Source organism: Leptodactylus fuscus, chromosome 6 (assembly GCF_031893055.1).
Source record: "Leptodactylus fuscus isolate aLepFus1 chromosome 6, aLepFus1.hap2, whole genome shotgun sequence".
In the NCBI taxonomy this organism is placed as follows: Eukaryota; Metazoa; Chordata; class Amphibia; order Anura; family Leptodactylidae; genus Leptodactylus; species Leptodactylus fuscus.
In genome coordinates this window covers 79193333-79208934 of record NC_134270.1, presented here as the reverse complement: position 1 = coordinate 79208934, position 15602 = coordinate 79193333, and the positions used below count along the sequence as shown (strand labels likewise).

Genomic DNA, 15602 nt, shown 5'->3' with positions numbered 1-15602 from the left:
CAAGTACAGGTCAGGACTTGGAGGGGGTGGTTTTGCAACAGCAGAATATCCTACTTATGATCAGTGGACACCTTAGACATAAAGCAAGCATGTAAAATGGATACCTCCATTTAAGTGATATTTACCATCAAAGGGTTGTACATGAAAGTTCTGTGTTTCTGTAGATATAATGGCATTTTATCCATAAGCTATGAATAGAAATAGAAATAGCTAATGGGCAAGAGTGAAGCAACTCCTAAAAAACAAATATTTTTTTACAACTACATATAGCCCCTTCAATGGTGGGCATCATCACGAGAGACCTGACACGTATTGAAAATTAACATCCAACATATTTAAACTACAGAAATTTTCTAATATAATTTTTATAGACTCTCATAAATCTTATAACCTGGAATTACATAATTTTGGAATATGAAGGATTAGAATCAGTAAAGATTGTTCCCTCCCTAGAAAGAACCATACTGGAATTGACCACCCGATCACTTAACTTTTTGAAAACTCTTAAAATTTCTTTCCTAAATTTAACCCCAACAAAGGCGTATATAATTGGGTTTATGCAGACATGAGAAAGGCCCAGTGCCTCACTAACCACCAGGCCAATGTCCAACATCTTTTCAAATTGGCAGTTCCTGGAAATGTATCCCATTCTTTGAAGAGTATCGATGAGCAGAAAGGATTTATATGGTGCCCAGCAGAAGAAGAAAACTAGTAGGAGAACAACAATTACCACCTGAGACCTTCTGGAGTGATTTAACCGAGATCCTTGAAGAGTACAAAATATTCGAGAGTAGAAGAACAACATAAGAATCAATGGGGCAATGAAAGCAATAGTGAGTTCTGTAAGTTGTAATGCAATCCTTAATGAGTTTGATTTTTCTGGGTCAAACTTATAGTTGCAGATTAATTTATCAGTCAGTGGATTATCAACCGCTCGATAATAAAATTCATGCCACGAAAGAAAGCAAGATAACCCCCAGACAAAAACACAGATCACGATTGTGTGGTTGCGATGTTGCTTTTTATGAAGTTCCACTGCATGGACAATGGAGAAGTAACGACTCAAACTGATGCAAACTAGGAGTAAAATACTACTATACATATTTATGGTGAAAAGAGCTCCCAATATTTTACAAGGAACTTGACCAAACGACCAACCATAGCCATACTGAACAGCCCAAAATGGTAGAGTGACACCAAGAAGAAGATCTGACAAGGCCAGCTGGAACAGATAGTAATCTGCTAGATGCCAGGAGGTTCGTCTGCTCATTAGTATCATCAGCACCAATCCATTTCCTATTAGATCCAATAGAAATACAATTGTTAAGGCTGCTGGAAGAAAATATCCAAGAAATGTCCCATTCGGCTCACAAGGTTCAGTTTCCACATTGTTGGATGTGTAATCCTAGAGAAACAATTGCAAACAGTTATTAATATTCTGCAGAGAATGTCTTCTTTACTGTATATTACATTGGAACTTCAATTTGAAAGAGATCTGGCAAAGGTTGAAGAGACATTTTTTTCATTCTCACATATATACTTTAACATTTAAACAGATAGGGGATTAGTGCCATTCTGCTTTCATATGATTTAAAGGGGTTTTTCCACAAAAGCAAGTTACCGCCTATACATAGGATTGGGAATCTTGCAGATCAGTGGGGATCCACTTTTGCCCTTCGTTCTGAATGTAGTGGTTGTCAGCACATGCACCACTCTATTCATTTCAATGGGAGTGCCAGAGATAGCAAAACACTGGCATTCCCATTGTAATGGAGGGTATAATTTACTTTTATGGGAAAACCCAAGTAGTTCTGGGCTCTTAGGGTCCATTAACAATGGTGAAGAATTTGGTGTGGAATTTCAGCGCTGAAAAAAAAAAGCCTCGCTTTGACTTTAATGGGTTCCCTTTTCTGCTAGCAGAAAAAGGAACCCATTGAAGTCAATGGGAGGCTTTTTTTTCAGCGCTGAAATTGCACACCAAATTCCTCACCATTTTTCTCCGTGTGAATGCACCCTAAGTATGTAACCTGAGCACTTGATCTCACACAATCTGATAACAGGGATACAACAGTATTCCGAGTTTACATTTAGACACAAGTAGAAAAGAAAACATTGGAGATTAACTAACCCATTTACACCCATTTTGGCTCTTTTTTATGGCTCTTTCTTGAGCTAAAGAGGTCCCTGCATTGCAGAAATGACATAAACAATTACTGCACGTGACCTCTGAAGCCAGGATTAGTTGCAATGGCTATATATGGGGCCACTGGCATTATTGCTTGAGCACTGGAATCAAGGGACTATAACATTTTTATGTTGCAATAATACAAATAAAAACAGGGCCAGTTTTAGACAAACTGGAGCCCTGGACAAAATTAAAATCGGGGCCCCAAATGCTGAATTTAAATTACCACCTTTGTACCGTCTAATAGATTTTTGCACGTCCTCATCAGTTATTATAGCACCTCCTTATAAATAATAGTCCCTGCTTATAAACAGTGCCACATATCAGTAATAGTTTCTCATTATCAGCAATAGCTCCCCTCATAAATAACAGCGCTCCAATATAAATACTCCCCCTTATTAATAATAGCCCTCTCATAAATAGTTCACCTTAGAAATAGTCCACATTATCTGTATTAGCGCTCTTATAAATAATTGTCCACATTATCACTATTCACCCTCTTTGTAAGGGAATTGCTAGGACATCAATTCCCCAGTAACTGTTTAAACCCTGGGACAGGACACAAGAGACAGTGAGCCCTAAGCTGAAGCCACCAACTGACCCTGCCTATTGCCAGGCCCTATCCTACGTAATAGGCGGCAACCACGAAGACAGTCCCTCCCTGTATAGGTGAGACACAAAACGCAGACAAGACGGACAACAACAAAGAGAGGTCAGCTAGCCAAGGGTCAGTAACAGTCGAGCGATGCAGTGCCAAATCGGAGTCCAAAGAATAGTCAGTGAGGAAAGCCAAAGGTCAAGGATAATAGTGTAAGAAAAAAAAGACAGTAAAGAGCAAGTATGCACATGGCAATAGCAAGCACTGGAGTGAATGAGAGCCAATGTTATATAGGGAGGAAGAACCCGCCCATGGAGTTGACAGGAAGGCAGGCTGTCAATCACAGGGCAAGGTCAGATTAACCATTAGAGGAGCAGAGACAAACAAGGGCAGAAGACGGGTGTGGTGCGAATACAATCACAGCACTAGAGCCGTGTTCACACAGTGCGACCAAAAACTTTAAGCCATGAACCAAACTGCACACGCCTCCTGCGCCGCAGCTCACGAGCAGAGGGTGGTGCAGTGACCCGAACAGGCAGAGATGTTACACTCTTATAAATAATTGCCCCTATAACAATACCCTCCTATAAATAAAAGTGACCACATTATAATAGCCGCCTCTATATAATGTGCCCCATTATTATAGACCTATTATAAATAGTTCTTCCCTTAAAAATAATACCCCGCCTTATATGTTTCCCCCTTATAATAGCCCCCTTATATTTATTAGTTTCTTCCCTTATAAACAATAACCCAATTATAAATAGTTCTTCCCTTATACATACTAGCCCCCTTATATATAACAGTCTTACCCTTATAGCATCCACCTTATACACAGTAGCCCCCTTAGGCTGCCTTCACACGGAGTAACGCCGGGCTTGTAAAAATCCTCATGCACAGCCATACACGTGAGCGCTGCGGAAGGCTCCCGAACACTTCCCATTCACTTCAATGGGAGCGCTCATAAAGCCGGCGTTACGAGCGTTCCATTGAAGTGAATGGGAAGTGTTCAGGAGCCGTCCACTGCGCACGCGTGTACGGCTGTGAATGAGGATTTTTACAAGCCCGGCGTTACTCCGTGTGAAGGCAGCCTTATAAATAACAGTTCACCATTTATATATAGACTCCTCCTTACATATAATAGTTCCTCCCTTATACATAATAGCCCCTTATATATGAGTCTCCCCATATATAATAGGTCCTCTCCTATAATAGCCCCCTTTATATATAACAGTCACCCTTCATAATCGCCTCCTTATATATAATTCCTTTCTTATAATAGCACTCCTTATATGCAATAGTTCCTCTCCTATAAAAGACCTCTCATATATATAACAGTCCCCCTTATATACAATTTCTCTCTTATAACAGCTCTCCTTATGTATAAAAATTCCCCTCTTATAATACTGCCCATTATGTATAATAGTTCCTCCATTATAAATACTAGCCCCCTTATATTTAATAGTTCTCCTATAAATAGTTCCCCACTATAAATAATAGTTTGCCCCCTTAGCAGGTAATCCCTTTCCCTTACCAGAAAACAATAATTCTTGTACTCTCCTTCCCATGCTCTCATGATGAGCAGAGCAGCCAAAGACTCTCCCTGTAGTAGTAGCACAGGTGACACATTGCAGTGATGTCATCACACCACCTGTGCCACGACATCCAGTGAGTTACCAGCAGTCTTCTATGGTATAGTAGGGACTTTTCAGCTCCCTGTTCTGACATAGAATTAAGCAATATTGACGTGCACAGAAAATCAAAGCACGCTGATACAACAGTGGAGCTCCCTGAATTCAAGCCACCGAATCCCATGGGCCTCTGAGGATGTGGGCCGTGGGCAATTGCCCAGTTTGCCCCCCCTAATACCGGCCCTGTATAAAACGTCTGTGCAGCTGTATGAAGCCTGAGGCATACAGAGATACAGTAGACAGTTCTTGCACCTTATTATGGCTCCATACAGAATAGAGCCATTATATGTTGGTTTTTATTTCTATCAGTTTCACGGTTTTCTTTTAAATGTCATATTTGTAACTCAGTATACACACACAATGGTTTGAACTTCACCTTTGGATCTTTCAGAATGAGTCAGTCTCCGATACATCTAGACTATTTTAAGTACAAAAATAAATCTTTACCAGTGAGGGTAAAAGGTCAGACCTTGCTATATAAATATATCATTAGGCACTCAAGCTTTATTGGAATACCATTCACCATGAAAGGGGGGCTTTATGAGCATATTTGTAGTAGAGGTCCTGGACTCCTTATGGCTATATCTGATCAATGGCATCTTGTCTATCTAATCACTACTTGTAAGTAGAGATGAGCGAACACTAAAATGTTCGAGGTTCGAAATTCGATTCGAACAGCCGCTCACTGTTCGAGTGTTCGAATGGGTTTCGAACCCCATTATAGTCTATGGGGAACATAAACTCGTTAAGGGGGAAACCCAAATTCGTGTCTGGAGGGTCACCAAGTCCACTATGACACCCCAGGAAATGATACCAACACCCTGGAATGACACTGGGACAGCAGGGGAAGCATGTCTGGGGGCATAAAAGTCACTTTATTTCATGGAAATCCCTGTCAGTTTGCGATTTTCGCAAGCTAACTTTTCCCCATAGAAATGCATTGGCCAGTGCTGATTGGCCAGAGTACGGAACTCGACCAATCAGCGCTGGCTCTGCTGGAGGAGGCGGAGTCTAAGATAGCTCCACACCAGTCTCCATTCAGGTCCGACCTTAGACTCCGCCTCCTCCGGCAGAGCCAGCGCTGATTGGCCGAAGGCTGGCCAATGCATTCCTATGCGAATGCAGACTTAGCAGTGCTGAGTCAGTTTTGCTCAACTACACATCTGATGCACACTCGGCACTGCTACATCAGATGTAGCAATCTGATGTAGCAGAGCCGAGGGTGCACTAGAACCCCTGTGCAAACTCAGTTCACGCTAATAGAATGCATTGGCCAGCGCTGATTGGCCAATGCATTCTATTAGCCCGATGAAGTAGAGCTGAATGTGTGTGCTAAGCACACACATTCAGCACTGCTTCATCAAGCCAATACAATGCATTAGCCAGTGCTGATTGGCCAGAGTACGGAATTCGGCCAATCAGCGCTGGCCAATGCATTCTATTAGCCCGATGAAGTAGAGCTGAATGTGTGTGCTAAGCACACACATTCAGCACTGCTTCATCAAGCCAATACAATGCATTAGCCAGTGCTGATTGGCCAGAGTACGGAATTCGGCCAATCAGCGCTGGCTCTGCTGGAGGAGGCGGAGTCTAAGATCGCTCCACACCAGTCTCCATTCAGGTCCGACCTTAGACTCCGCCTCCTCCGGCAGAGCCAGCGCTGATTGGCCGAAGGCTGGCCAATGCATTCCTATGCGAATGCAGACTTAGCAGTGCTGAGTCAGTTTTGCTCAACTACACATCTGATGCACACTCGGCACTGCTACATCAGATGTAGCAATCTGATGTAGCAGAAGCGAGGGTGCACTAGAACCCCTGTGCAAACTCAGTTCACGCTAATAGAATGCATTGGCCAGCGCTGATTGGCCAATGCATTCTATTAGCCCGATGAAGTAGAGCTGAATGTGTGTGCTAAGCACACACATTCAGCACTGCTTCATCAAGCCAATACAATGCATTAGCCAGTGCTGATTGGCCAGAGTACGGAATTCGGCCAATCAGCGCTGGCCAATGCATTCTATTAGCCCGATGAAGTAGAGCTGAATGTGTGTGCTAAGCACACACATTCAGCACTGCTTCATCAAGCCAATACAATGCATTAGCCAGTGCTGATTGGCCAGAGTACGGAATTCGGCCAATCAGCGCTGGCCAATGCATTCTATTAGCCCGATGAAGTAGAGCTGAATGTGTGTGCTAAGCACACACATTCAGCACTGCTTCATCAAGCCAATACAATGCATTAGCCAGTGCTGATTGGCCAGAGTACGGAATTCGGCCAATCAGCGCTGGCTCTGCTGGAGGAGGCGGAGTCTAAGGTCGGACCTGAATGGAGACTGGTGTGGAGCGATCTTAGACTCCGCCTCCTCCAGCAGAGCCAGCGCTGATTGGCCGAATTCCGTACTCTGGCCAATCAGCACTGGCTAATGCATTGTATTGGCGTGATGAAGCAGTGCTGAATGTGTGTGCTTAGCACACACATTCAGCTCTACTTCATCGGGCTAATAGAATGCATTGGCCAGCGCTGATTGGCCGAATTCCGTACTCTGGCCAATCAGTGCTGGCCAATGCATTCTATTAGCTTGATGAAGCAGAGTGTGCACAAGGGTTCAAGCGCACCCTCGGCTCTGATGTAGCAGAGCCGAGGCTGCACAAGGGTTCAAGCGCACCCTCGGCTCTGATGTAGGAGAGCCGAGGGTGCACTTGAACCCTTGTGCAGCCTCGGCTCTGCTACATCAGAGCCGAGGGTGCGCTTGAACCCTTGTGCACACTCTGCTTCATCAAGCTAATAGAATGCATTGGCCAGCGCTGATTGGCCAATGTATTCTATTAGCCTGATGAAGTAGAGCTGAATGTGTGTGCTAAGCACACACATTCAGCTCTACTTCATCGGGCTAATAGAATGCATTGGCCAGCGCTGATTGGCCAGAGTACGGAACTCGACCAATCAGCGCTGGCTCTGCTGGAGGAGGCGGAGTCTAAGATCGCTCCACACCAGTCTCCATTCAGGTCCGACCTTAGACTCCGCCTCCTCCAGCAGAGCCAGCGCTGATTGGCCGAATTCCGTACTCTGGCCAATCAGCACTGGCTAATGCATTGTATTGGCGTGATGAAGCAGTGCTGAATGTGTGTGCTTAGCACACACATTCAGCTCTACTTCATCGGGCTAATAGAATGCATTGGCCAATCAGCGCTGGCCAATGCATTCTATTAGCGTGAACTGAGTTTGCACAGGGGTTCTAGTGCACCCTCGGCTCTGCTACATCAGATTGCTACATCTGATGTAGCAGTGCCGAGTGTGCATCAGATGTGTAGTTGAGCAAAACTGACTCAGCACTGCTAAGTCTCTGCATTCGCATAGGAATGCATTGGCCAGCCTTCGGCCAATCAGCGCTGGCTCTGCCGGAGGAGGCGGAGTCTAAGGTCGGACCTGAATGGAGACTGGTGTGGAGCGATCTTAGACTCCGCCTCCTCCAGCAGAGCCAGCGCTGATTGGTCGAGTTCCGTACTCTGGCCAATCAGCGCTGGCCAATGCATTCTATTAGCCCGATGAAGTAGAGCTGAATGTGTGTGCTTAGCACACACATTCAGCTCTACTTCATCAGGCTAATAGAATACATTGGCCAATCAGCGCTGGCCAATGCATTCTATTAGCTTGATGAAGCAGAGTGTGCACAAGGGTTCAAGCGCACCCTCGGCTCTGATGTAGCAGAGCTGAGGGTGCACAAGGGTTCAAGTGCACCCTCGGCTCTCCTACATCAGAGCCGAGGGTGCGCTTGAACCCTTGTGCAGCCTCGGCTCTGCTACATCAGAGCCGAGGGTGCACTTGAACCCTTGTGCACACTCTGCTTCATCAAGCTAATAGAATGCATTGGCCAGCACTGATTGGCCAGAGTACGGAATTCGGCCAATCAGCGCTGGCCAATGCATCCCTATGGGAAAAAGTTTATCTCACAAAAATCACAATTACACACCCGATAGAGCCCCAAAAAGTTATTTTTAATAACATTCCCCCCTAAATAAAGGTTATCCCTAGCTATCCCTGCCTGTACAGCTATCCCTGTCTCATAGTCACAAAGTTCACATTCTCATATGACCCGGATTTGAAATCCACTATTCGTCTAAAATGGAGGTCACCTGATTTCGGCAGCCAATGACTTTTTCCAATTTTTTTCAATGCCCCCAGTGTCGTAGTTCCTGTCCCACCTCCCCTGCGCTGTTATTGGTGCAAAAAAGGCGCCAGGGAAGGTGGGAGGGGAATCGAATTTTGGCGCACTTTACCACGTGGTGTTCGATTCGATTCGAACATGGCGAACACCCTGATATCCGATCGAACATGTGTTCGATAGAACACTGTTCGCTCATCTCTACTTGTAAGTATTTAGCTACACGGGGATACAATGCTGTTAAGCATCAGGGGAAAATTGCAACAAGACTCAAAGCTACTTTATGTCAAACAGAAAATTTCCAACACAGTCTAATATTTATATGATGGACTCTACACTTTAATTTTTTTGTTAAGCAAAAGTTGGATTGTTCAGCAATTCATAGACAACTTGTTGTCTCTCAGTTGTACTGTATCTAAAGTTAAACATATATAAAATCGCAGCAAAAGGTAACAAAAAAGCATTTCAACATGTGCCTATAGCCTAAGACCGGGGCCCCATGGACCGGAAACGCTGCGATTTGCCCGCAGTGGAGACGTTGCGGGAAAAATCGCAGTGCAGGCAAAGTGGATGGGATTCATGCTAATCCCATCCCCACTTTGCGGAAAAGATCGCAGCGTGTCCACGCTGTGATTTGCAGAGCCGTGGCGGCTTTGCAAATCGCAGCATGTCAATTATATCTACGGAAACGCTGGCGGCTTTCCCGTAGATATAATGTTAAGAAAAAGTCCGCAGAGGAAAACTCTGTGAACTTTCTCTTAAAAGCGCTGCGGAAAGAACCACAATGCGATCACGCAGTGGTTCTTCCCGTTAATTTGAATCGGTAGCACTACCCATTGATTTGAATGGGTAGCGTGTGTATGCCGACACGCCGGCACCCATTCAAATCAATGGTAGCTGCTTCTTACGCGCTCATTCTGAACGGATTTTAAGTTCAGAATGAGCGGAGCGTAACATCGTGTGAATGCTCCCTAAAGGAGGTTTTCTAATTTGCTAAGAAAAAGAACTACACTCTTGAGTCTTTCTATTGTGTATTTATGGTTTGCACCTAATGTCTATGACACATTCACTGCTTTTTTTGACTTTTATATTCTTTTCAAAAATTTGCCAAAAATGTTATTAAAAATAAATAAATAAATAAATAAATAAATCATTTTTTTCCCAGACTGGGGGTATATTTGATATTGATATGCTATTCTCAGTATCACAATGGTGAAAAGAGAACCCTGGGGAGACCAACTGTTCCAGATGGGGGTCCCTTACTACAACCTATACAGTGGATGGAAGTAGAAGCAGGTCTGCTCCTATTCAAGGGCTACAGAGTTCAGCACCAGACCGAGCCTGAATTTCTCTTCAGCCCAGAAAGCTCCTTTAAAATAAGATGAAATTTACACAAAAAGTAAAATCATATGAAATAAAAAAAGGACAATTGATGTACACAAAGAAATCAAAATAACATTATTTGTAAGAAAAACGTATTTCTGTATTTAAAAAGAACAAAGATTTACACACAATAATCTGTTCTAAAAGAAAAAAATATAATATAATTCTAATAATATTATATAGTCAGGTAAGCGGTTAGACGGCTGTGCAGGACAATGACGGGTGTATCTTTAGGGGACTATATTTAATAATGCTAATAATGTGTATTGTATACATACACCTACGTTACACACTTTTACAGCTGTCATAACAACTGATTGATACCATGAGCGACAATACAAATGCAACTACAACTTTCAGAATATTTTCATGTAACAGCCATGTGACAAATATCAGTAATATAGAAAAACAGACACAAGCTCCTGAGAAATTTACCTTTTACAACCTTTTCTTGTACATTTCTTAAAAGTTTCATAATCTGACACAAATTTGAAAGCAATATATTAAGATCTACTTACATCGTAATCCAGATGGGTTGTAACTTCATTGTCTTCAGAAAACACCATGGTAATAATATTTGAAAAAAAACTCCACGTGTAGATGATTTTGCTTCTGAAAGGATTGTGAGATACCTAAACAGAGGGGATGCCTTTATCTAGGAAAAGGAAGTGGCCAAAAAAAGCCATAGAATATAAATGAGCTTCAGTTCTAACCTTCACTAGTAATAGTATGTGTTTGTAGTAAAAAAAGAAATCGTAGATGTAAGGCACATGAATGGGGTCAGGTTAAACCCAAATTTTGTCACAGATATACTATAAATCTTTTTGAGAAAAAATGATTTGTTCTAAATTGTGTAATAACAAAATTCTGTCCCAAATTTTTTTTCATGAGCTTCATTTGTGCTGAAGGCAACTCAATCCATATGCTTTCTAAGATTTTATGAATGTCATAAAGAAGGTTCCTATCCTGGGACTTGCCCATATGAGTTGATCTCTGAGAGTAAGGCTCCCTTCCCACGGAGTAATGCACCGTGCATTCAGACACGTATACACGTGTCAGAGTGTGAGTGCTCAAAACAGATCCCATTCACTTCAATGTGTGCCGGCTTACAGGTGCTACACATTGAAATCAATGGAAGGCTTTTTAAACCCTTTGATTTCAATGTGTAGCGCGCGTGAGTCGGCACACATTGAAGTGAATGGGATCTGTTTTGAGTGATCACACTGTGACACGTGTATATGTGTCTGAATGCGCAGTGCGTTACTCCGTGGGAAAGGAGCCTAACTTCTGTTCTCCAAGTCCTTGTATTACATGGACAGCCATTCAAATGAATTCACTGTAATGTAAAACTACATTTCTGTTTCCTCTTTGGCTCAGTTGACGTGGTGCCAGGATGAGACAATCCCTTTAAGAAGCATTTTTAAATGGAATAATTCTCTTTTTAAGTGATAATGTTCACACACAAAATATGGCACCATGTAGAGTTCCATAGGGCTTTGGTGTGCCATTATATGGTGTTTCTATGAGGCCCACTATTCTCATTCAGAATTAGGCCATTTGTACGATACAAGAATTATGAAGAGATATGGAAATAAGATATATGCTGGAAAACAACTCCCATCCCATGTATGAGACTGCGACAGCGCTGGGCAGTACTGTCAGTGACCGGCTGCCTCACCCCATGTGTGAGGAGCATTATCGGAGATCCTTCCTCCCAACCGTGGTCAGGCAGAATAATCAACATCAGGCTAAATGAAGATCACTCTGCACAGAAAACTAAATGATCCTGAAGTCTTTTCTTGCTATGACTCCTAGTATCTTTTCTATCTGCTATTCTGAGCTTATATGTGTTCTTTCTTGAAATATATTACTGTATTATTCATGTTGCTGTAACACACTGAATTTTCCCATGGTGGGACTGTTAAAGGATCATCTTATCTTATATTACTATATCTTATTTTAAAACTTGCACATAATTGGGAAAAAATAAGACTGACTTCCACTCGAATAAACATATATGGCAATATATGTGAAACAACATACAATTATGTCATACCAAATGTTATTTTGTAACTACAGATACCATTCTGTGATACATAACACATTTTATGCTTCCATATACAGTCCTATGAAAAAGTTTGGGCACCCCTATTAATCTTAATCATTTTTAGTTCAAAATATTTTGGTGTTTGCAACAACCATTTCAGTTTGATATATCTAATAACTGATGGACACAGTAATATTTCAGGATTGAAATGAGGTTTATTGTACTAACAGAAAATGTGCAATATGCATTAAACCAAAATTTGACCGATGCAAAAGTATGGGCACCTCAACAGAAAAGTGACATTAATATTTAGTAGATCCTCCTTTTGCAAAGATAACAGCCTCTAGTTGCTTCCTGTAGCTTTTAATCAGTTCCTGGATCCTGGATGAAGGTATTTTGGACCATTCCTCTTTACAAAACAATTCAAGTTCAGTTAAGTTTGATGGTCGCCGAGCATGGACAGCCCGCTCTCAAATGATCTGAAAACAAAAATTGTTCAACATAGTTGTTGAGAAGAAGTATACAAAAAGTTGTCTCAGAGATTTAACCTGTCAGTTTCCACTGTGAGGAACATAGTAAGGAAATGAAAGACCACAGGGACAGTTCTTGTTAAGCCCAGAAGTGGCAGGCCAAGAAAAATATCAGAAAGGCAGAGAAGAAGAATGGTGAGAACAGTCAAGGACAAGCCACAGACCACCTCCAAAGAGCTGCAGCATCATCTTGCTACAGATAGTGTCACTGTGCATCGGTCAACAATACAGCGCACTTTGCACAGGGAGAAGCTGTATGGGAGAGTGATGAGAAAGAAGCCATTTCTGCAAGCACACCACACCACCATTGCCTGAGGTATGCAAAAGCACATTTGAAAAAGCCAGCTTCATTTTAGAAGAAGGTCCTGTGGACTGATGAAACAAAGATTGAGTTGTTTGGTCATACAAAAAGGCGTTCTGCATGGTGTCCAAAAAAAACAGCATTCCAAGAAAAACAGTTGCTAGCCACTGTAAAATTTGGTGGAGGTCCCATCATGCTTTGGGGCTGTGTGGCCAATGCCGGCACCGGGAATCTTGTTAAAGTTGAGGGTCGCATGGATTCCACTCAGTATCAGCAGATTCTTGAGAATAATGTTCAAGAATCAGTGATGAAGTTGAAGTTACGCCGGGGATGGATATTTCAGCAAGACAATGATCCAAAACACCGCTCCAAATCCTCAGGCATTCATGCAGAGGAACAATTACAATGTTCTGGAATGGCCATCCCAGTCCCCAGACCTGAATATCATTGAACATCTTTGGGATGATTTGAAGCAGGCTGTCCATGCTCGGCGACCATCAAACTTAACTGAACTTGAATTGTTTTGTAAAGAGGAATGGTCCAAAATATCTTCATCCAGGATCCAGGAACTGATTAAAAGCTACAGGAAGCGACTAGAGGCTGTTATCTTTGCAAAAGGAGGATCTACTAAATATTAATGTTACTTTTCTGTTGAGGTGCCCATACTTTTGCACCGGTCAAATTTTGGTTTAATGCATATTGCACATTTTCTGTTAGTACAATAAACCTCATTTCAATCCTGAAATATTACTGTGTCCATCAGTTATTAGATATATCAAACTGAAATGGCTGTTGCAAACACCAAAATATTTAGAACTAAAAATTATTAAGATTAATAGGGGTGCCCAAACTTTTTCATAGGACTGTACTATTTCATGAGAAGATTTCATGAGAAAATTCTGGGATGCTTATGGTTCTTACTAGTCTTCTCCTTTCTCCTACCCCTTTGGTATCTGAATAAATAGCTAAACTTTAATCCACTTTTGTATTGATTTGTATTAGAGCAAAACCTGAAAGTCCGAAGAGGAAAATTTACTGAAAAACGCAATAAAAAACACTATGTTTCTACAGTTTCTTTTTTTCCGCAACATTTTTTTTTGCTGTATTTTGCTACGTGGGGCCGTAGCCTTAGTGTTAATAATCTGATATTCAATATATATTCAATAGCCTATATTGACTATACAGTGGCTTGCAAAAGTCTTCGTACCCCTTGAACTTTTTCACATTTTGTCACCTTACAACCACAAACTTAAATGTATTTTATTGTGATTTTAAGTGATAACCAACACAAAGTAGCAGATGATTGTGAAGTGGAATAAAAATGATACATGGTTTTCAAAATTTCAATCAAATAAAAATGTGAAAAGTGTGATTTGTAAAAGTATTCAGCCCCCTGTACTCTGATACCCCTAAATAAAATCAAGTGCACACAATTGCCTTCAAGGTCCAGCTGTGTGTAATTTAGTCTCAGTATAAACACACCTGTTCTGTGAAAGACTCAGTGGTTTGTTAGAGAACATTAGTGAACAAACAGCATCATGAAGACCTAGGAACTCACCAGACAGATCATAAAATTGGAGAGTTTTTAAAGCAAGGTTAGGTCATACAAACATATCCCAAGCTTTGAGCATCCCTAGGAGCATGGCCGTCCACCTAAAATGACAGATCAAGCAAGGAGAGCACTAGTCAGAAGAGAAGCCAAGATGCTCATGGTCACTCTGGAGATGCTGCAGAAATCCACAGCTCAGGTGGGAGAATCTTTCCACAGGACAACTATAAGTCATGCACTCCCCAAATCTGGTCTTTATGGAAGAGTGGCAGGAAGAAAGCCATTGTTGAAAGAAAGACATAAGAAGTGCTGTTTGCAGTTTCCCACAAGTCATAGAGGGGACACAGCGAACATATACAAGAAGGTGCTCTGGTCAGATGAGAACAAAGTTGAACTTTTTGTCCTAAATGCAAAGCGCTATGTGTAGCGGAAACATAACACTGCTCATCCCTCTGAACACACCATCCACAATGTGAAACATGGTGGTGGCAGCATCATGGTGTTAGGATGCTTTTTTTCAGCAGGGACAGGGAAGCTGGTTAGAGTTGATGGGAAGATGGATGGATCTAAATACAGGGCAATCCTGGAAGAAAACCTGCTGGAGGCAGCGAATTCACTGTGGGACTGTGAATTCACCTTCCTGCAAGACAATGGCCTAAGCATAAGCCAGAGCTACAGTAGAATGGTTTAGATCAAACAATATTCATGTTTTAGAACGGCACAGTCACAGTCCAGACCTAAATCCCATTGAGAATCTGTGGAAAGACATGAAAATGGCTGTTCACAGACGCTCTCCATCCAATCTGGCTGAGCTTGAGCTATTTTGCAAAGAAGAATGGGCAAAAATCTCAGTCTCTAGATGTGCAAAGCTGGTAGAGACATACCCCAAAAACTAGCAATTGTAATTGCAGCGAAAGGTGGCCCTACAAAGTATTGATATAGGGGCTGAATACTTTTGCATGTCACACTTTTCAGATTTTTTTTTGTAAAATTTTGAAAACCATGTATCATTCTTGTTCCATTTCACAAGTATCTGTTACTTTGTGTTGGTCTATCACTTAAAATCTCAATAAAACACGTTTAAGTTTGTGGTTGTAAGGTGACAAAATGTGAGAATACTTTTGCATGCACTGTACATTCCTTCATTCAACGTAA

General features: G+C 42.0%; 1 protein-coding gene across 1 annotated transcript in view; it reads right to left on the bottom strand.

Moving 5' to 3' along the window:
- Positions 1-397: 397 nt before the first annotated feature.
- LOC142210017 (C-X-C chemokine receptor type 3-2-like) overlaps positions 398-15602 on the bottom strand; it is a 45831-nt gene continuing 30626 nt past the window's right edge. Inside the window, exon 4 of the mRNA XM_075279047.1 lies at positions 398-1405. Coding sequence (XP_075135148.1) covers positions 398-1405 — 1008 coding nt within the window. The remainder of the gene's footprint in view (positions 1406-15602) is intronic.